The sequence below is a fragment of the Erinaceus europaeus genome, chromosome 17 (genome assembly GCF_950295315.1).
Source record: "Erinaceus europaeus chromosome 17, mEriEur2.1, whole genome shotgun sequence".
Lineage (NCBI taxonomy): Eukaryota > Metazoa > Chordata > Mammalia > Eulipotyphla > Erinaceidae > Erinaceus > Erinaceus europaeus.
In genome coordinates, this window is record NC_080178.1 from 68,858,600 (window position 1) to 68,881,260 (window position 22,661).

Genomic DNA, 22,661 nt, shown 5'->3' on the forward strand with positions numbered 1-22,661 from the left:
TCAGTCATTGGATACATCTATTTCCATAAAATCAAAGCAGTAAACTAAGAAAATTAAAAAATTTGCATCTTTTTTCCTCATCAAGGTTTCACCATTCTGGGCTGACTGATGCAGATAAGAAAGACAGACAGTGAGGGAAAGATCCCACAACGCTGAGGATTTCTCCAGGGCAGAAGGGACTAGGTTGAAACCTGGGTCCTGTCTGTGGCAAAGCAGACTCACAATCCAAGTGAACCATCTTGTCAGGCTCAAAAGTCTGCAGTTAGTAAGATGGACCTATCAGTGCCCTTCTCTTAATCTTTCTGCGCTTTTGGGTACAACCCAACCTAAAGGGATTTCTGACCTCTTTGTGAGAGGCAGTAACTCTAGAATAGTTATAAGTATAGTTGCTTTTTGAGTTTGAGTTTTAAGAATAGTTTAAATATAGTTGCTTTTTGCCCTCCTGCCCAGTGAGGTGGAAAATTCCTTGCCCTCTTCCCCACGACAGAACCTAAGAGACCATCAATTATTTTGACAGACCCTGCAGCGAGCAGGACTCCTCATGACCTCTGCAACAGAATACTGTTACCAGACAGTTAAAAATGGCCTGACAAATGATGGCCCGACAGATTGCAAACAGATGGTCGGTGGTCCCAATAAAGAACAAAAAAATGTGGTGACCCCCACTTTGGCTGGGACCTATTGGTCTGGTGTGATGTCTAAAACTAGCCCATGCTTTGCTCTGAATGGATCAGGCTTTTGCTAAGTTTGAAATGATTGGATATAGGCTGATAAGGTGATGTGTTCCCCCTCCCTGAGTGGAGTCTGAATTCCTATAAATTGTATGGTTTGAGCTTTGTTCAGGGTCGAGCTTGGTAGACTAACACCAGTCACCATCTCGGCCCGGATTGCAATTCGTGAATAAACATCTTTTGCTTCCTTGCAGTGGATGGTGGTTTGATTTCGCTCGCTAACACTCTTGTTGGGACATTCTTATAATGCCATCTGAGATTTCCAGCTCCTGTTTTTATTTTATTTTATTTATTTATTTTTTATTTTATTTTTGCCTCCAGGGTTATTGGTGCTCAGTGGCTGCACTACAAATCCACTGTGCCTGGCGGTCATTTTTTTCCCATTGTGTATTGCTGCTGCTGTTATTATTGCTGTTGTTGTTGTTGTTCTTGTTGAAGCTGTTGTTGTTGGATAGGACAGAAAGAAATTGAGAGAGGAGGGAAAGAGAAAGGGGGGGCAAGAAAGATAGATACCTACAGATCTGCTTCCCCTTTCAAGTGGGAAGCCGGGGACTCATTTTTTTTTGCCCCTATTTTTATATGACAGAAAACTGAAAACATCTCACCCAGAAACCCAAAGACTTAAATTAGGTTTGCTCTCATTTAATGTTGAAACAGTAACTTGATATCTTTTTTTTTTTTTTTTTTTTTTTTTTTAGTGAGGAGGGGGTCAGGAAGTTTAAGCTAACTTTGAAGAAAGACAAGGCCTGGTTGTAGTTACGTAGACAGGCGTGGGCGAGGGTCAGGGGTCTGTAGTCAGACTGGATCGATAAACATCTAGAAATAGATAGGCTGAACAAACAGCGAAAGGCTACAACCAAGTGGGCCATCTCACATCTTACAAGTTTAACATAGCTTTATTTTATTTTATATTCTGTCTGCGTCTTATGTTTATAAAACACACTGTAATTCCCCTGTCATCGTTGGTTGAGAGGCCTAGGTTAACTTTGAAGAAAAGCAAGATGTGGCCACAGTCTCATAGGTAACTTGATATTCTTTAAGTTTGCCAAACATCACAAGTTCACAGCTTATTATCTAAAAGCTACAATTGAAAAAAAAAAAAGTCATACTTGGAAACAGTAATGATAGAAGTTGGGAGAATTCTCAAATACAGCCATACTTAATTTTTCCATCTAAAGGCATGGCTGAAAAGTCAAAGGGTCAGGGAAACATGAACTTCCTAAAATGAATTCCTTCTTTGTCCTTATGCCCAAATCACTGTCTTTGATGGGATCGTTTCGATCCCAGGGAAACTGTGCAAGGAAGGATGAAGGATGCAGCCTGGCCCCACAGACAGCAGTCGGTATTGGTCTAGCCGATTCTGCCCACAGCATCTGCTTAGGGACTATTTCAGGCCTGCAGCACTGCCCACTGTGGCCACCTACAGGAAGGTGCCCCAGCCTGGGGTTATACATGAGAGACAAGAGCTCAGGGCAGGGCCATTGGAGCGATGCCTGCGACCCTTCAGCTCAACCTGAGAGTAGTTACAGTCCTGTGCTTCAATCAATCACCAGAAAAGCGATAGAGCCATCTGACTGGCCAAAAATATGGACTCTTGAGTACCAAAAATCCTGTGATCTAATCCCACCCAACCACTATGCACAAGAACCCAGGTTCAGGCCCCAGTCCTCAGTCCCTACCTGCAGCAAGGGAAAAAATTCATGAGTGATGGAACAGTACTGTGGGTATCTCTCTTCTTTTCTATTCTTTCCGTCCCTTTCCTCTCTCTCTTTCTCCCCCCCCCCTTTCTTTGCCTCCAGGGTTATTGCTGGGGCTCAGTGCCAGAACTACGAATCCACTGCTCCTGGAGGCCATTGTGTTTTTTTAATTTTCATTTATAAAATGGAAATACTGACAAGACCATAGGATAATGGGGGTACAGTTCCACACAGTTCCCATCATCAGAACTCTATATCCCATCCCCTCCCTTGATAGCTTTCCTATTCCTATTCATTGTTTGTTTGTTTGTTTGTTTAAGAATAGGACGGAGAAATAGAGAGAGATGGGGAAGTGAGAGAGGAGGAAATACAGACACTGCCTGTGAAGTGACCCTTCTGCAGGTGGAGAGCCAGGGCCTTGAACTGAGATCCTTGCACAGGTCCTTACGCTTCATGCTATGTACATTTAACACACATTCTTTCTTTCCCTCTCTCTCTCTCTCTCTCTCTCTCTCTATATATATATATATATATATATATATATATATGTGTGTGTGTGTGTGTGTGTGTATCTCAAAGGGGAAAATATGGCCACTGGGAGCAGTGTAATTGTGTAAGCACCAAACTCCAGGGACAACCTTGGTGACACATACACATCAAAAGATGCTATGAAGTTGTCACACACTTCTTTCTACTTGAGAGGTCAAAATCCATATCATAATCCTTAGACACTAGCTTGTCCCTAGAAGTAGTCTTTTTAAAAAAATATTTTTTGCACTTAATTAACTCTTAGTCTTCCAAACTACGACCACATCAACCTCCTGCACTGATTCCGAGACTAAAAAGAGCTATCCAGCACAGCACAATGACTCACCACAACTAGAACACTCAGCTCAGTGTTGTGAGACTTTATTTATGTGCTTCAGCCATTCAGCTGTAGCTTCGACAAGTGAACGGTTGTGTCTCCTCTTAGTGCACCACCTCAGCCAACAGTCTGCACACAGCAGGCTCCCAGTGAATGACTTTGAATGTCTAAGTGGATCCTCCAGTGACATAGTAGACATAACCTACATGTAAATGTGTTATAGAGAGAGGGTAGATGATGCCTGTGGTGATGGCAGTGACAAGAGAACAAAGATGGGACAGAAATGGGATAAGGGCAGAACAGATGATGCACCTGTCTTCCTGCTCCTAAATCCATCAAGAACAACTCCTCCATCTGTCGAGGAGATGACCCACCACCACGGTCTCCATCTGCCCAAATTTCACTGTCCCAGAGATGAAATGATCAAGTCTATTGCTTTTTGTAAGTTCATCAGTAACGCTAGTTCACCAGGAACAAGAATAGTTCCCTACACATCATCATCAGATGAAAGGCGAGATAGGAAGAGAGACACCTGCAGACTGCGTTACCGCTTGTGAAGTCCCCACCCTGCAGGTAGGGACTGGAGGCTTGAACTCGGGTCCTTGAGCAAGATAACAGGTAGGCTCTACCGGGCGCAGGTGTGTCACTGTCCAGTCCCCAGCAGAGACTATAGCAATTGCGTGCTTGAGCCACTAGGTGGCAGTAGGAATTTAGCTCGTTTTTGGTGTAGAGTATCAAATCCTCCCTGGAGCTTTGCATTCATTGACAGGAGGCTTACTTAATAAAGTTATCACTTAAAACAATGCAGAAAGTTTAAAATCTATCAGTAAAATGGCAAATCTGAAAATCTGGTCCAGGCTAGGGAGACGGATAGCATAATAGTTAGCATAATGGTTAGTGTTTCATGCCTGACACTCGAGAGTCCCAGGTTCAAGCCAATCCCCAGCATCACCAGAGCTGAGCAATGTTCAGGTCTTTGTATCTGTATCTCTCTCATTAAAATAAAATAAATAAAATAGTTTGTAAGAAAAAAGAAGATTAAATTCTAACCATTTAAAACATTTAATTTAATTTAAAAAAGAAAATTTCCAAATGAAATATCAGAAGTGCTGACTAGTTTCTTTCAGCTATAGTTTAAAAAAATATTAGAGATATAAAATGAATTAATGACCATGAAATTAAGCTTTTCCACAGAATATAGAATACATTAATAAAAAATAAAACTAGGGTCTGGGCAGTAGCGCACACAGTTGAGCCCACACATTGCCATGCACAAGAACCCAGATCCAAGCACCCAGTCCTCATGAGCAGTGAAGCAGTTCTGCAGGTGATTTCTCTCTCCTTATATGACCCTCCCTTCTCGATTTCTTTCTGTCCTATCAAATAAAAATGAAAGAAAAGAAAAAAAAAAGGGGGAGGGAATGGCTGCTTAGAGCAGTGGATTTGTTGTACAGATACCAAGTCCCAGTGATACAGTGATTACCCTGGTGGCAATATTAATATATATATATATAATAAAAATAAAGCTGTTTCTCATTTCTTGCTTGCAGTAACACCTACTAAACAACTTTTTAAAGAAATTATTTTAAGGCAAAGATTAAGTCCAGGGAGTTGTCACAAGAACTCTTTGGGCAAGCCTGAGAAATTATTAGCGATTTAATAATGATCAACAAGACCGTAGGATAAGAGGGGTAAACTTCCACATAATTCCCACCACCAGAGTGTCACATTCCATCTCCTCCACTGGAAGTTACCCTATTCTTTATCCCTCTGGGAGTAATAGACCAAAATTCTTTATGGGGTGCAGAAGGTGGGAGTTCTGGCTTCTGTAATTGCTTCTCCATTGGACATGGGTGTTGGTAGGCGGACCCATACCCTCAGCCTGTCTCTATTTTTCCCGAGTGGGGTGGGGCTCAGATTTTTAAGGCTCTTGAGTGATAGAAAACTGTACAGCTGACACTGTGAAGCTTATGGTGGTCAGACCTAAGTGCCTGGCACCTTCCAACCTGTTCACTGCAAGGTGTGTTCATATCCAGAGGCAGGTTTGAAAGAGTCTTAGGATATCATAGATACATCAGAGTCGATCCGGGAGGTGGCGCAGTGGTAAAGCTTTGGACTCTCAAGCATGAGGTTGCCAGTTCGATCCCCGACAGCACATGTACCAGAGTGATGTCTGGTTCTTTCTCTCTCCTCCTATCTTTCTCATAAATAGATACATCAGAGTCCCCATTTAAAACTCAATAGTTCTTTATCAGGGGGAGATACTGTAATGAGAATCCCAGTGATTTGTTTCATGCTAGGTCAGTAGTCTCTAAGAATAGTGGAGTGAAGACAGTGAAATAGGAAAACCACGTTCAAGTAGGCAGTAAGCCACATGAGAGGTGGGAGGTGTTTTTTTTTTTTTTTTTCTGCTCTCACTCTATTTGGAGTTCATATTTAAAAGAGCTTTTCAAGTAAGAACTGCACTGGACAGAAGACAGATAAACAGGCTCACCTGGTTGAGCGCACGAGTCACAAGGCTAAACAGGTCAAAGACTTTATAATAGATTATGTAACAGAAGAAGAAATGAAACAAAGGATCGTGAGATTTTTTTTTTTTTAATAACTGGAGGGCACTGGAGTACCGTAAGTCAGCTGTGTTTGCTGACTGAATTTACCTAAAGAAGCACATTTTCTAATAGTTTTGTGGCAGGATATTGTTTCAAAGGATTCAGGGGGGAAATGTGCTAACACGGTTTCTTTTTCTTTTCTTTTTTTGCCTCCAGGGTCATCACTGGGGCTTGGTGCTGGCACTACAAATTCACTGCTCCTGGAGACCATTTTCTCCATTTTATGGGATAGGACAAAAAAATTGAGAGAGGAGGGGGAGATCTCAAGGGAGAAAGAAAGGCACCTGCAGACTTGCTTCACTGCTTGTGAAGCACCCCTGCAGGTGGGGAGCAGGGCTTTGAACCCAGATCCTTGCACTTAGTACTATATGTGCTTAATAGAGTATTGCACTGCCTGACCGCCTGCTTGCAAGTTTTCTGAAGGTCAGGGGCCAAAAGTCAGGAAGAACCCTGTGTAAAGTTCACTGAAACTCAGGGAAATGTTGAGGCCCTCTTGGTAAGAGTGTTCATGACAGTGAATTTGAAGGCATTTCCTTTCTATTATTTTGTGTATCATTTGAGCTGTATTGAGTTGTCTCTATTGAATAAGCTTTCTGTCCACTAGGTCAGACAGTGAGACTATATACAATTTGAGTTGGGGGTATGGATGTTACTTTCAGGCCATAGAAGAAATTTCTTAAATAAACACTTTCACTTAATTAATCCTAACCTGTTCTAGATGGTTTGGGGTTTCAAGAAGATATAAAAGCATAATAGGAGATACTGAGAGTAAAGCCTCTTATAAAGTGTAGGCAGGAGTAGCCTGGTTCTCATTTTATAGCTTCCCTTCATAGGGGCAAACATGGATCATAGGCTTTACTTTTAAGCCCCTGAATTAATAATAAAAGGAAGGGAAATCGAGAGGAGGCACTTTAGTGGCAAGGGTTTGTGAGTGTTCTTTCCACAACAGGGTCAAGAACTTGATTGCTGCAGGGTCTGCTTCTGAGCCAACTAGCTACAAGATACAGGGAAGATGAGGTAGGAAATATGTAAGTAGCAAAAAAAAAAAATTAATAATAAAATAAAATCTATGAGTAGCTATGTTGTATACTATACTATATTAAAAGTAACTTTAAAAAAATCAGCTGTATCACTTTAGATATTTAACTGCAGGCTGCAGAAAATGCACCGAGACTGCCTTACACCAAGCTCATGTATATGAATCATCTAAATGAAGGGCTCAAGGCTGATGATGGTTCACTTGCAGCATAATGCAAATGTCAAACAGGCCCAAATGTGGACAGGTCAGCTATTTATTCAGAATGTGTTATGAAAAGGGAATCGGCTATCCACTTACATTTAACTTATCAATAGACAGCAAAGTAGGAAAACTTCATAGTGAAGACAGGAAAGATTTCCTTAGGCATGGCTTGGAGGTTGATTGTTGGGAGAGGCTAACTGGAAGGGGGGGGGTCTTCTATGATTGGAGATCCACCATTAGTGTTCTTTTTTAGAGGGAAATCAAGTTTTCTGCCCCTACCCTCCCAGTGGTAACCACCACAGCTCTCACAAAGTCTTATAAACAGCTTGTTTACTTCTGGGTTTATTTTTCCTCCCCTTTCTTTACCTCCTCCATCTCTTCCTCCTCCTTTTTTTTTTTCTCCAAGTTCTTATGTTTCAGTTCTCTGAGTGAAACCATGAGGTCTTTCACCTCTACTTATTTTGCTAAGAATAATCATCTCCAGAGCAGGGGTAGATAGCATAAGGGTTATGCAAAGAGACTCTCATGTCTGAGACTCCAGAGTTCCAGGTTCAATCCCCTGCACCACCATAAACCAGAGCTGAACAGTGCTCTGATAAAAACAAAAAAAATAAATTAATAAAGAATAATCATCTCCAGTTCAATCCATTTTGTCCAAAAGAACACTATATCATCTTTTTTTTCATTGCATAGTAGTATTCCATGGAGTATATATCCCATAACTTCTTTATCCAGTCATCTACCAATGGGCATTTATATTTTTTTCACTCTTTCTTCCTGCACCTCTATATAGACCTGATAAATGTCAGTTTGCAACAGTGAAGGCCTAGCAATAGCAGCAGCAACAACAAAAGTGTTAACGCTACAGGATTAACACAGTTTAAACTAATTCTAATGATTTCACTTCAGCCTGACACCTCTGCAGTGATTTTTCTCTAAATGAGGTCACACTTCTAGGTACTGAGATTTAGCACTTTCAGTAGGTGAGGTAGGTGGAACACAGTTCAACTGACTAATTAGAAAAGTTAGGGTCAGTGGTCTGGGAGGTGGTACAGTGGCTAAGGCTCTCAAGCATGAGACTCTCAAGCATGAGGTCCTGAGTTCAATCCCCAGCAGCACATGTACCAGAGTGACGTCTGGTTCTTTCTCTCTCTCCTATCTTTCTCATTAATAAATAAATAAAATCTTTAAAAAAAAAGAAAATAAAAGTATTCCAGTCATGTACTTCAGACTCTTCTATGAAATTGAGTAACCCTGTATTACGATGGGTCAGAATTCAGACTCATTTTGCTGTTTCCTCATGGCTGTGGCATCATAGAACTTGCTCAGTTCACTCAGGACTTCAGGAATCACCTACAGATTTTCTAGTTCGCCACTGCAGTCATATCACTAGACTTGCCTGGCATTTCTTGATTAGGCATAGCAGTTATTGTCACTAGAATACTAGAGTGGCCCCATTCTTAGTTGTTTCAGTTCATTGTTTGGTAATGACATTGAACATTTGCCTTAAGTTTTTTTTTTTTTTTTTTTTTTGCCTTCAGGGTTATCGCTGGGGCTCAGTGTCTGCACTATGAATCCACTGCTCCTGAAGGCCATTTTTTTTCCATCTTGTTGCCCTTGTTGTTGTTGTTGTTATTGTTATTGTTGTTATAGCTGCTGTTGTTGGACAGGACAGAGAGAAATCAAGAGAGGAGGGGAAGATAGAGAGAAGAGAAAGACACCTGCAGACCTGCTTGTGAGGCAAACCCCCTGCAGGTGGGGAGCTGGGAGGCTCGAACTGCATGCTATGTGTAATTAATGTGCTGCGCTACTGCCCAGCCCCCCTTCTGTGACTTTCTCATCAGTGTATGGAGTTCCCCTGGAAGCCTTGTATTTGAGCCTTGTTGAACCTGCTCACTAGCTACTGTGACCTCTCAGATGGTTGCTTAGAATGGCTTTCCTCCCTCACAAACTAGACATACTAGTGAGTATGTTCTGTACTACGTATGAAACAGTGCCAGTCATTTAAGCATTTCATGTGCTGAAAAATTGGTCCTGCTTAGACATAAAGGAAGTGGGAAGAGTCTTCCTGTTAGGCAAATGATGGCTTTCCAAAGTTGAATAACTGGACTCAACCTCAATAAAACACAATGGCAACTCTGTCTCAACAGGCTGCTCAAGTAACCTTGAGCAGAATCAAACTAAGCTATCCCAGAAAGCCTAGAGGAGACAGAAATTAGCACCACAGCCAAGCTACTAGATCCTCTGTCTCCATGTTAAGTGTGTCTCTTTATCCTTCTGGGTCTTCCCATTCCCATACAGCTACTAGAGACTATGAAACTAGGAGGGGCTGAGGCCTGTGAACTGCAAAAAAGAAGCAAACTAAAGGACTTTAGAATCCAGAAGGCTCCTTATATTTAGAAGTTGGTGAAGCATTTGAGCTCAGGCTTCACATAATTGTATACTAGTGCTAAGGCTGTGAACTAATGAGAAATATCAGTTTTCCACTAGTTTTGTTTTTCTATCATTTTATTGGGGGAAGTTGTTGACATATGGCTACAACTTCTCACCTCCCAGTGACAGGTACCTGCAAAACACTCTCACCTACAAATTAGGTCCTTTTCACCTTCATGCAGCGGGACCCCAAAGGACCCAGCCCCCTCCTTGCCCTCCTCCCCAAGTCCTTTACATTGGTGCAATACACCAAGCCTTGTCCAAGTTTTACTCTGTATTTTCTTTCTGCTTTTGTTTCTGGTGTTCAGCCTACAAGCAAGATCATCCCATATTAATCCTTCCCTTTGTGGCTTATCTCGCTTGACATGATTCCTTCAAGCTCCATCCAGGGTGAGGCAAAGGAGAAAAATAACCACATCCAAAGGTTTTCCACTTACTGTTCTTTGCTCTCACACAGCAACCACATGCACAGCACTTCACTTCTGACACGTCTAGTCATCTGATGTGAGCCCCCCCCCACACACACACACATATACCCATAGCAACTATGCAGGACCCACTGGATCTCTCACAATTTAACTCACTTCCAACATTGCCTGAATATAGTGTCAGACCCCACAGGTGAAGGACTCAGTCCCACAAGACTGTTTCCATCCCCTTCCCAAAGCTGATCACAAGCAGAAGGTCCCCGGGCTACTGACAGCTTTTGTTCAAATTGTCCACAAAACAGAGGTTCTTATCATCCCCCTTTACCATACAAGACTGGCTCATGGAATTGAGGGTTTATTGTTCAGCAATTTATTAAGGAAGGTCTCATCATTTCTTACAAATGAGTAAATTCCATTGTGCTTACATACCACAACTTTCTTTTTTAAAAAATAGTTATTTATTTATTCCCTTTTGTTGCCAGGGGCTGGAACTGGGGTCCTTACGCTGGTCCTCACTCTGCGCCATGTGTGCTTAACCCGATGTGCTACCGCCGGACTCCCCACAACTCTCTTAACCACTCATCTGTCGTTGGACCTCTGGCTTACTTCCAGTTTTGGTCTGGGTCACCTGTATAATTTCTCTATATATCTTTGCTGATCACCAATTTTTCAGTTGGATTTTTTTTTATTTCTTTATTGGGGGATTGATGATTTACAGTTGACAGTAAAGTACAATAGTTTATACATGTACAGCATTTCCCAGTTTTCCACATAACAATTCAACCCCCACTAGGTCCTCCTCTGCCATCATGTTCCAGGACCTGAACCCCCCCACCCCACCCCAGAGTCTTTAACTTTGGTGCAATGGATTGGATTGTTTTGTTGTTTAGTATCCGAACTCTTTTTATTTTTAAAATAATAATCCCTTGTAGTCTGTATGATTTGAAAATAACTTCCCCCATTTAGTTTGATGTAATCTCATTTGTTTACTTTGTTTCTGTTTGACTTGCCATTGGAGTTGAATCTCCAGGACATCTCTAAAGATGATTACAAGGAGCATATGCCCTCTAGACTTTCTTTAACACATATATTGGCTTGCTGGAAAAGTCGTAACATATTTCTTTTGTTTTTCTGTGCAAAAAAAAAAATGTGTCATGGCTTTTCTGACAGCCCAATATGTTGTGGTTTCATGTCTTATACTCAGATCTTCAGCCCATCTGGGGCTAATAGTTGTGTATTCTGTTACATAGACATGCCATTGTGCCTTATAATTCTATAGATATCTTGCCAGTTTAGACTTTACCACAAAGGACAACAAATTAGGTAAGGAGAAGAATTTATTGAGCTTGATACTTCAACAATCTGTAGAGACGTTTTGTTTGTTTTTTTTTTTATCTATTAAGAATTATTTTATTTTTTGCCATCATGGTTATGCTTACACAACTACTCACCATTGCTGACAAACATTTCTTTCTCTTTTATTTTACTTTTTTTTCTTTTGATAGAGACAAAGAGGAGTAGAATGGGGAGAGAGGGGGGAGGGGGAGAGGAGAGGGAGAGGGAGGCACCTGCAGCACTGTTTCATTGCTTCTGAAGCTTTCTCCCACCCCTGCAGGTAGAGACCATGTACTTGAACCCAGTACCTCATACATGGTGACATGTGCACTCTATCAGGTGCACCACAGCCTGGCCCCTATTAAAAAATAATAGTAACAGGATAGGTAAGTAGACATTAATTTTTAAAAAAAAATAATAATATGGGGGTCGGGCAGTAGCACAGCGGGTTAAGTGCACATGGCACGAAGCACAAGGACCAGTGTAAGAATCCCAGTTGGAGCCCCTGGATCCCCACCTGCAAGGGGGGAGTCGCTTCCCAAGCAGTGAAGCAGGTCTGCAGGTGTCTATCTTTCTCTTTCCTTCTCTGACTCCCCTCCTCTCTCCATTTCTCTGTCCTATCCAACAACAACGACATCAATAACAGCAATAATAATAGCCACAACAACGATAAAACAACAAAAGCAACAAAAGGGAAAAATTAGCCTCCAGGAGCAGTGGATTCGTGGTGCAGGCACCGAGCCCCAGCAATAACCCTGGAGGTAATAATAATAATAATAACAATACATAGGAACAAATAGTAGAACACTTTGTCTAGAACTGGATGGGAAGATGGAAGATGACTGTCAAAGGGTACACTGTATTTTTTAATTTCATTTATTGAACAGATTTCCACTCTGAATGTTTAAAATAATGCACTTCTTTGTTTATTGGCTTTTTGGAGCTCCACTCAGTCAGTGAAACAGTCTGTATGGCACTGTGGTGGGGGGCAGGTAGGGGAGAGGTGTGCTGACACATACTTTGGGGGGCAATGTGAAATCACACCCCTGTAGCCACACAGTTTTTGGAGAACAACATTTTCTAAATAGAAATAAATGATAAAACTGGCAGCCTAATGTCATTAGTGTCATCTGAAAACCTTGACAGTACTTAGGAATGTTCGAAAAGTTACAGTGGTTTTCAGCCTTCTAAGCCACGTTGTGAGGCACACTGCCAGAAGGTAATGCATCATTTCCAAATGTGCAAAATTAGGCAATTTAGCACTTTCTACAGAAATTTAAAAAAAAAAACACCTAACACCAGTATGACCACCAACAGGTGCCTTTTAAGAAATTCTGTTATGCCCAAAAAGAAAGAATACCATATATGAATATAAAACGGGGGGGAATATGTAAAGATGCCCCAGCTCAGTTTTATAGAAATTGATAACAGTCAAACTTGATGATGGCCACAATGGAGTTGATGCAAATGTTGAATTTTAAAGCAGCACATCTGAAACATATTAACATATAATCACAGTGTTGTCTCAACAAAAATTTACTTACACATATGCCCACAGGACCCCTAATAAATTAAGAAATAACAAAGCTCAGAAAGTTAGTTATTTTGAAAATAAGACATACAAACTTTTTGCTATTTATTATATATATAAAATTACAGTTCAGTTGGGCAGTGGCTAACTATCACAAGACTCTCAGTACAATCAGAAAGTGTGTGAATCCACTCTTCTTCGCCATAGTTTCATCAAGGCTCTTTTCATCTCATTGTTTCTCAAGCTGTAGATCAGGGGGTTCAGCAGAGGTGTCAGAAGTGAGTAGGACAATGATATCAGTTTCTTGGTTTCCGGAGAGTAGCCATTTTTGGGTTGTAAGTAAGTCATGTTGGCTGTGCCATAGAAGAGAGTGACAGATGTGAGGTGGGAGGCACAGGTGGAAAAGGCCTTTTGCCTCCCAGTGGTTGATGGCATCTTCAGGATGGCAAAGAGAATTCGAGTATACGACAAGAGGATCAGTAAGAAAGGAATCAAGATAATCAAAATGGTGCCCGTGAACGCATAGATTTCAAAGAAGTAGGTGTCTGCACATGCAAGCTCTAGTACAGCTGGGGTTTCACAAGAGATATGATTGATTTCATTGGGACCACAAAAGGGAAAACTGGACACCCATGATGTTTGCACAGTACCCAACATGAAACCCAAGGCCCATGAGCATAAAACTAATCTCACAAAAGCCCTTTTGTTCATAATGACTGGGTAGTTCAGAGGGTGGCAGATTGCAGCATATCGATCATAAGCCATTGCCCCCAGGAGAAAACATTCAGTCCCCCCAAAAAAGAGGATGAAATACATCTGGGCAAAACAACTCACAAATGAAATGGATGTTTTCTCAGTGGAGAAGACAACCAGCATTTCAGGTATAATGACAGCGCTGATGCTCATATCCACGGCAGACAAGTTTTGGAGGAATAGGTACATGGGGACATGGAGTCTGTGGTCTAGAGAGATGGTGACTATAATGATGGCATTCCCTACTAAGGTGACCAGATAGATAACCAAGAAAATCCCAAAGAGTTGCTCTTGTAGTTCAGGAAAGCTAGAAAAACCCAAAAGGATGAATTCAACCACAGTGCTTTGATTTTGCCTTTTCATTTCAGTCCTAGAACACAGAGTGTGTCTATAGATGTGGTGTGCGAGGTCTACAGTTATGGTCCAGTAGCTGAAAGTCTTTGACCAAAGTCAGACCTGGAAATCCTAGCAAGTGCTGTAAAAAGATGCTCATCCTGACAAAAACTCGGTTTGGCAATGTTGAGGAATGGTCAGTCACTTAGATAAATGAATCTTTAAAATAAGAAAGAGGATGTGGTGAATTCTGGCTCATAAATGCTGTCTGAAAAGTATAAAATAACATCAAAATTCTTTTGTAACTGTTACATTATATGGTTTGAATATTAAAAAATTTAAAGTCTTAAAAGAAGCATGATTCTTCTATAAATTAGGTTCTATTCACCTGGTATTGTTACCATTGTTATCTATTCTCTGTTTTGTATAAATATGAAACCTAAAACTGTAAAAATAAAATATTGTAAAGTAGAAAATGGCAAAGTGGTGAGCTGTAGGACCTTTCCATTAAAAAAAAAAAAAGAAAACTACAAAAAACAGTAAAAGGAAAACAGGAGAACTGTAGGAAATATCAAGAGGAAAAACATTCACATCATAGGGATGTCAGAAGGAGAGGTGGAGAGAAAAGGACAAAAGTCTCAGAATTCCCTTTTTTTTTTTTTTTGTTATCACCAGGGACTTCAGCATGACTTACTCAAATAGACAGAGATAAAGAGACAGAAAAAGTGAAAATGATTTCGGTGAGTGCAAGAACACTTCTACAGAGAGAAGAGACAACCATAATATCATGGTGTCCTATGTAGAAGACACATGAGGTGTAAGGAGAAAGCAATAATGAGGAGGACTGCTTTGTTTGAACTAAAGGTATCTAGAACAGAGACCACCTGATCTTTGGATATGTTTTCAAAACCAGAGGAAGTATACTGTGGACAGTGAAGAACCAAGGATAAAAGAAGTGTCGCAGCTGAAGATGTGATAGAGCCTTGAGTGCAGATCAGTAGGTCACTAGCAGGCCATAGACGGCAAGTTGACTGTTTCTGAGTTTAATTATAAGCATCCATTTAAAGTCAAATTTTTTATTTACTTATTTTTGCCTCCAGGGTCCTTGCTGGCGCTCAGTGCATGCGCTACTAGTCCACTGCTCCTGGAAGTTATTTTTTCCCTGTTTGGTGCCCTTGTTGTTTATTGTTGTTGTTGTTATTATTGCTGTCATTGTTTTCATCTAGGACAGAGAGAAATGGAGAGAGGAGGGGAAGACAGAGAGGGGGAGAGAAAGACAGACACCTGCAGACCTGCTTCCCCACCTGTGAAGCGACTCCCCTGCAGGTGGGGAGCCAGGGGCTCGAACAGGGTTCCTTACACTGGTCTGTGTGCTTAACTCGCTGCACTACTGCCGGGTCCCCCATTGTTGTCTTTATTAACTCAATGATAAGTTGCCTGGGAAATAGGTCAGATAGTGGAGCACATACTTTGCATGCCTGAAATTTCCAATTTGATTTCTAGCTCTACATATACTAGCGTGGTGCTGCTCTGTGCTCTCTTGCTCTCTCTCTCTCTCTCTTTCATCTCCTTTCTCTCTCTCTTTCTCTCATGAAACCGTCTGTAATGTGAAATAAATAAAATCAAGCTTTAAAAAATATTTAGATGGAGGGCCAGGTGGTGGAGCAGGGATCCCAGTTGGAGTCCCCGGCTCCCCAACTATAGGGGAGCTGCTTCACAGGCGGTGAAGCAGGTCTGCAGGTGTCTTTTTCTCCCCCCTCTCTTCTTCCCCTCCTCTCTCCATTTCTCTCTGTCCTATCCAACAACAACAACAATAACAGCAACAACAACAATGGAAAAAAGATGGCCACCCACAGCTGTGGATTCATAGTGCAAGCACTGAGCCTTACCGATAACCCTGGAGGCAAAAAAAAACAAAAAAAAACACTTCCAAAAAAAAAAAAAGCAGAATAACAGTTGGGGTTATTTTCTAAATTCCTGTTGCAAATTTCTATATTTAATTCATACAAGATATGTATACCTCCAACTAATGCAAAATATTTATCTGAAAAGAAGAGAAAAAATTGACTAGTATTAAAACTGGAGTCTACTGATTCAAATGCTTCAGTCACACCTGATAATTCCTGAGCACCAAGTGATCATTCCAGTAGTACCTCCAGCTATAAGAACAGTAATTACAAGTCCAGTAATTGCCACACAGAGTCTGTACTTTCTTACCTGTTGGCTCCTTCTCTTTACTCCTCAGGCTACTTTATCAGAAGTGTCTATTCAAATGCTACTTAAGTACAACTCAGTAATTCTGCACAGCAATTCTAGCACATGATATGATAGTGAATTATATGCCCTGGAGCAGCACCCTTCCCTAGAGAACTTGGAATCACATCATAAACACTTCCCACTTTTGTTTCCTTTCCTTTTCTTTCTTTCTTTTTTTTTTTTTTCTTGCACAACTAATGAGACTTAAACTTGGCCCCTCAGCTGCAGAAACTCAAAGACCAAACCTGGAGCACCATTCCTTCATATTACTATAGGGAATAAACATCTTTTCACTCCAGAGGCTCAATTTCATGTGACATCTCCCAGTAGGAAGTGGAGAGAAATGGAATTAAAGCTGTGACCAAAGGCCAAGGGAGTTAGCAGGAGAGGAGTGACTAGCTGGAACGCTACTCCTCTCTCTTTCACGTTCTTTTAAAAAATCATTTTTTATATACCTACAGAGCGACTGATTTTTTTGTATTTTTTATTATTTGTATAATAATAAAAATATTAATAATTATTAATATTTAATAATTAATAATTATTAATAATGATTAATAATGAGACTTCAAGGATCTAATTGCACACTCATGCATGATGTGTATTAGTCACCACACCTTCCACAGAAGTCCTGTGCACCCCAACCCCAGTTATTCTAGTATAACAAAGGAGTAGATGGATAAACTGTTATATCAAATGATATCAAAATGTATGTGTCTGTTAAAAAAAATGGCAACAATCACTTTGAAAAGAGAGGGATACCTGATGTATTTCCAGACTTGAAGAATACAACAAATTTAATGTACTCATATAAAGAAATGAAAACTTTTTAAATTTTTCATTATTTACATATTTATTTTTGATAGAGACACAAGAGAAATTGAAAGGGATAGGGAGATAGAAAGGGGAGAGAGAGAAAGAGAGAGAGAGAGAGAGAGAGAGAGAAAGAGAGCTATCTGCAGCACAGCTTCACCACTCATGAAGCTTCTTCCCTACAGATAGGTGCTACACCACCACCTGGCCCCTGAAAGCCATTTTATCACTGTGAAATTTAAAATCACTACGGTTAGGCAGTCACCAAATGTCACACAGCTCTCAATACAGTCAGAATATGTGTGAGCCCACTCTTCTTCTCCATAATTTCATCAATGCTCTTTTCATCTCATTGTTTCTCAAGCTGTAGATCAGGGGGTTCAGCAGAGGTGTCAGAAGTGAGTAGGATAATGATATCAGTTTCTTGGTTTCCGGAGTGTAGCCATTTTTGGGTTGTAAGTAAGTCATGTTGGCTGTGCCATAGAAGAGAGTGACAGATGTGAGGTGGGAGGCACAGGTGGAAAAGGCCTTTTGCCTCCCAGTAGTTGATGACATCTTCACGATGGCAACGAGAATGCGAATGTAAGACAAGAGGATCAACAGGAAAGGAACTAGTACAATCAAAATGGTGCCCGTGAACGCGTAGATTTCAAAGAAGTAGGTGTCTGCACATGCAAGTTCTAACACTGCAGGAGTTTCACAAGAGAGGTGATTGATTTCATTGGGACCACAGTAGGGGAAACTGAATACCCAGGTGGTCTGCACAGTAGCCACCAGTATCCCTGAGACCCATGAGAATGTCACTAATCTCACGAAAACACTTTTGTTCATAATCACTGGGTAGCTCAGAGGGTGGCAGATTGCAGCATATCGGTCATAAGCCATGGCCCCCAGCAGAAAGCATTCTGTCCCACCAAAAAGAAGAATGAAATACATCTGGGAAAAGCAGCCTGCAAATGTGATTGTAGTTTTCTCAGTTGAAAGAACCACAATCATCTCAGGCATAATAACTGCAGTGAAACTCACTTCAATCACTGACAAGTTCAGAAGAAACTGGTACATGGGGACATGGAGGCTGTGTTCCAAGGAGATGATGACTATAATCATGGCATTTCCCATCAAAGTTACCAGGTAAATAATCAAGAAAAACCAGAAAATCTGCTCTTGTAGTTCAGGAAAGTTAGAAAAGCCCAGGAGGATAAATTCAACCACAGAACTCTGATTTTGCTTTTTCATTTCTATAATAGACATACTGTGTAAGCATGAAGTCCAGGAGATGAGAATTCTAGTCTTTGCTCACACCATATAGTGCTGGGATAAGATATAAAAAAGAACCTATCCTAACATAAATTTAGTTTGGCATTTTGGAGACTGGACAATTATATAAAGTGGTAGGTCTTTCAAATATAAGAAGGAAAATGAATAATTCTGACATAAAATATATCTATTTAGCACAAAATGGTATCAGTGTAAAAGTATATTTCAGTATAAAAATACAATGTCTATACAATGTATTTTTGAGAAAATTAGCATAACCTGAAGCATATTGTGCATTTACATTATAATTATATGGTTATATGTGATTGCACCCTATTCCTATTACATTTCTACATCACTAGTTTTACCATTTGTATTGTTACTCTGAAATCCAAAACAAGACATCATAAAGTATAAAAACAGACAAATGATACCCATGGAATTTTTAGTGACAATCTAATAATTCAGACTTAATCCCAGGTGGTATATACTGCAAATACCCATCAGGTTCAGAATGACTGTCTGAAACCGAAACACTCCCACAGAAGCACAGAAAGGGTTTGATACTTTCTAGTACCTGTTCTGCAGGACCTATAACTCAAGACAATTGATTCTGGCTTATTGACAACTGCCCAGACAAGTCGTGACTTCTCTGTGACACAATGACTTTAAAGGGTATGTGTGTGTGTGGGGTGTGTGTGTGTGTGTGTGATCATGTAACTTCTAAACTGTCTCTCGCTCTCACGCTTTCTCTGCTCAGTCTTCCTCTCATCAAGAAGTTCATTCAAGCATAACTTATTCAAGAAGCACAGACAGAGCCCCCACCATGTTCTTGTCTCCTAAATCTCAAGTACACAGTTGATCCCATCTCTCTACATATATATAAAAAAAATGATAACATTCTCTCTCTCAGTATCTATGTATCACCTTTCCTAAATAGTTTCAGGGAAAGGAGGTTTGGGTTTGTACTTTGCTATATTCACATGACCCATAACATATGCTAAACTAGTATTTAATGAATACATAAATTAAACACTTTGGAAAAATCTAGATTCTATCTTAGAATTAAAAAGAAAGAAAACACCAGTTTACAAAGCATCCACAAAGCAAGAGACTTACAAGAGCTTCAGACATTTGATGTGGAAAAGGCTCCTTGTGAATGGGACGGGAGGGTGAGCAAGCATCGGCAGAGAATGCCACCACGTGGGGAAGATACATTAGGTGGGAAGGCAGAGGTGAGGAAGGTGATAGACACGCTTATGTTAACAGGTATTTGATGACAAGTCAACCGGAGTGTCCAGGCCCGCTGGGTATTGTGTGCCAGTGGGAGTTCACTGTGAGAAATAGAGAATTTACACCAGAAAACATAGAATACCACCTAGCATGCAGATTAGCAGGACATTGGCAGGAAATAAGAAGGCAAACTGCTTATGCCTTAGTTGGTATCATGTATTTAAATCAATATCTACATTAGCCATAGTAAGTATACATATTGAATTATATTTTTAGATGTCAAAAATCTGCTGATTTTAGGAAAACAGACTGCAGGATCAAGGAGAAAAAAATACTGTTTCAAATATTGTTAAGTAACAGATTTTAAAAGAAACTTTAGAAGATTACAGAACGGAGAAAGTATTTTGAGAACCACTTACAAACTCGTTCTGGATGATGATGCACCTTTTTGAGTACACACATTACAACTCAAGGACCCCAATACAAGCTCCCAGGCCGCACCTGCAGAGCAAAGATTCATAAGTGGTGAAGCAGTGCTGCAGATAATCTCTCTCCCTCTCTGTCTCCCCCTTCCGTCACAATTGCTCTCTGACACTATCCCATAAATAAATAAATGAAGTACTTTTTCCCATATTTTACCCACCCAAATGAAAAAAGTTTAACAGTAGGCTTTGTTTACCAAGGTCCCTCCCAGATGCAAACTTCAATTTTGTACTTCTAATTTTCTAATTATTGCCCAATCCTCTTTTTTTTTTTTTTTAGGAAAGAGATGAAGAAAGTACAGCTGTATGCACCCTGTATAATTTTATAATCTTGTGAGCCACTATTAATTATCACAAAGTGGCTGGGGGAAAATTTTAAGAATAAAGAAAAAGATGAAATAGAAATTGCCTTGTGTAAGAACCAGAGTCGACTAATTGGGATGTTTGCACTGTAGTTAGTATTTCTGAGAACTGAATTGATACTTCAGCACATGCAGTGAGGAGAACTTTAGATGAAAGCCAACTAACTATCACAAAAGTAGTATCTGTTTGGGGAAGATGACCAGGGGACTCTATACTCAATTCCGGCAAGACCTGGAGAGAGAGGAAGAAGAAAGGAAGGGCATTCAGGAGTAGCATTAGGTGTAGGTGCACTTAAAAAGGAAAAGGCAGAGCCGTAGAAAAAAATGGGAATGAATATATATATGTATATTTATTTATTTATTTATAGAAATAATAGTGAACCCATATCTGACCTTGGGAGAACTACTGCAGTTTCCACTGGAGGGGATGGGGGACATAGAGCTCTGGTGTTGGGGAATGGTATGGAATTATCCTGCTATCTCATAATTTTGTAAATCATTATTAGATCACTAATGAAAAGGGGGGGAAAAAGAAGAATCTGTGATTTCTTACCTATTGACTCCATCTCTTTAAATGTCCTAGTACTTTGCCAGTTTTGTCTGTACTCAAAGTCCACTTTCTCACAACTACAGTTCAGTGACTTAATGCAATGACTTTAGAATATTATATGACATCACACCTTATGCCCTAGAGAATCCATCCCTAGAGAACTTGGATTCACAGTGTAACACTTTCCAGGTTTCCCATTTTCTTTAGGTGAGGAAGAGAAGGATAATGACTTAGAAGATTTGAACCTAGTCCCTCAGGTGGGGAAGCACTAGAGCACCAATCCTGCAGATCTCTACTGGGAGTCAGTGACTCTTCACATGAGAGACTCAGCTTTACCATGACAGCTCCCAGAAGGAGATGAAGGCAGTCAGAACACACTACAGAAAGAAGACAGCACCTGGGTGAAGAAAGACATACAAGAATGAGTAAAGTCTTCCTGACTCACTTTGTCACTAGAACTTTTAAACATGGAGTCCATAAACCTGGAAAAATTCCTGTGGTTTGAGAGCCGGGTGGTGGCACACACCTGGTTGAATGCACATGTTACGATGTTCAAGGACCCAGGTTCAAGCACCCCAGTCCCCACCTGCAGGGGAAAGCTTTGCGAGTGGTGAAGCAGTGCTGCAGGTATCTATCTATTTCTCTTCCTCTCTATCTCCTAGATTTCTGTCTGTCTCTATCCAATAAATAAAGATAATTATAAAAAAAATTTAAAAAGAAGAAAAGAAAATTCATAATCTGGTCACTTAACTTCTCTGATTCTATGACCTCTGAAAAAATAAGCATTTAAATCTCATTGAGCACATGAGAAGATGAAGTTGTTCTGAGGTGAAGTGGTTCTAAAGAGGCTTGAATAATTAACTAGACCACAGATTCAGTTCCAGCCGTGTGAAGAGATGAATGTATCTGTAGGCCTGACTTTGTACAGAACTGGGTGACTTGACTGCCTGCAGGTTACCTTTTCCGCTTTCATGGCTGCTATCCTACAGCAGTTCCATTCTCAAGGAATCATGCTCCTCGAAGCAATAAGACTGAGGGGGCCGGGCAGTAGCGCAGTGGGTTAAGCTCACATGGCATAAAGCGTAAGAACCCGCCTAAAGATCCTGGTTCGAGCCCCTGGCTCCCCATTTGCCACGGAAGGGGGTCACTTCAGAAGTGGTGAAGCAGGTCTGCAGGTGTCTGTCTTTCTCTCCCCATCTCTGTCTTCCCCTCCTGTCTCAATTTCTTGCCGTCCTATCCAACAACAACAGCTATAACAATAAAAACAACAATAAGGACAAGAAAAGTGGCCTCCGGGAGCAGAGGACTCATGGTTTCATGGTGCAGACACCAAGCCCCAGCAATAACCCTGGAGGCAAAAAAAAAAAAGACTGCCACCAACACTTAGGAATTCATTCTGTCTCGTATGTTCACTGGAACTGGAAAAAATACGATTATCCTGAAGAGAAGAGCTTTCATTCCCTCCTACATCACAGACATGCTGGAATAACGCAGACCAGTCACATGCACCAACGTGGGGGAAGCACTGCCACCATTATTTTCTTTAATTCCTATGTCATAAGATCTGTAGGAGCTCTGTTATATGTCAGTAGTGGTAATGAGGTGATGAGAAGTTTATGGAAATCATCAAGATGTAAAGTCATGACGTATATACACTTTCCAGTGTGAATATTTTCCAGTGTGAACTGCAGTGAAAAGGAGGAGAGGAAATAAAATGTCCCAATTTCTCTTTGGTTTCGTCTCCGGTCTTTCT

General features: G+C 40.6%; 2 protein-coding genes across 2 annotated transcripts; both read right to left on the reverse strand.

Moving 5' to 3' along the window:
• Positions 1-12,997: 12,997 nt before the first annotated feature.
• Positions 12,998-13,985, reverse strand: LOC103117671 (olfactory receptor 10A6). The gene has a single exon (XM_060176991.1). It carries the CDS (start codon positions 13,983-13,985, stop codon positions 13,041-13,043), a length of 945 nt encoding a protein of 314 aa, XP_060032974.1. The 3' UTR covers positions 12,998-13,040.
• Positions 13,986-17,051: 3,066 nt separating this feature from the next.
• On the reverse strand, positions 17,052-18,272 carry LOC103117669 (olfactory receptor 10A3-like). The gene has a single exon (XM_007527781.3). The coding sequence runs from the start codon at positions 18,258-18,260 to the stop codon at positions 17,316-17,318; it is 945 nt and encodes a 314-aa protein (XP_007527843.1). The 5' UTR covers positions 18,261-18,272; the 3' UTR covers positions 17,052-17,315.
• Positions 18,273-22,661: the final 4,389 nt, after the last annotated feature.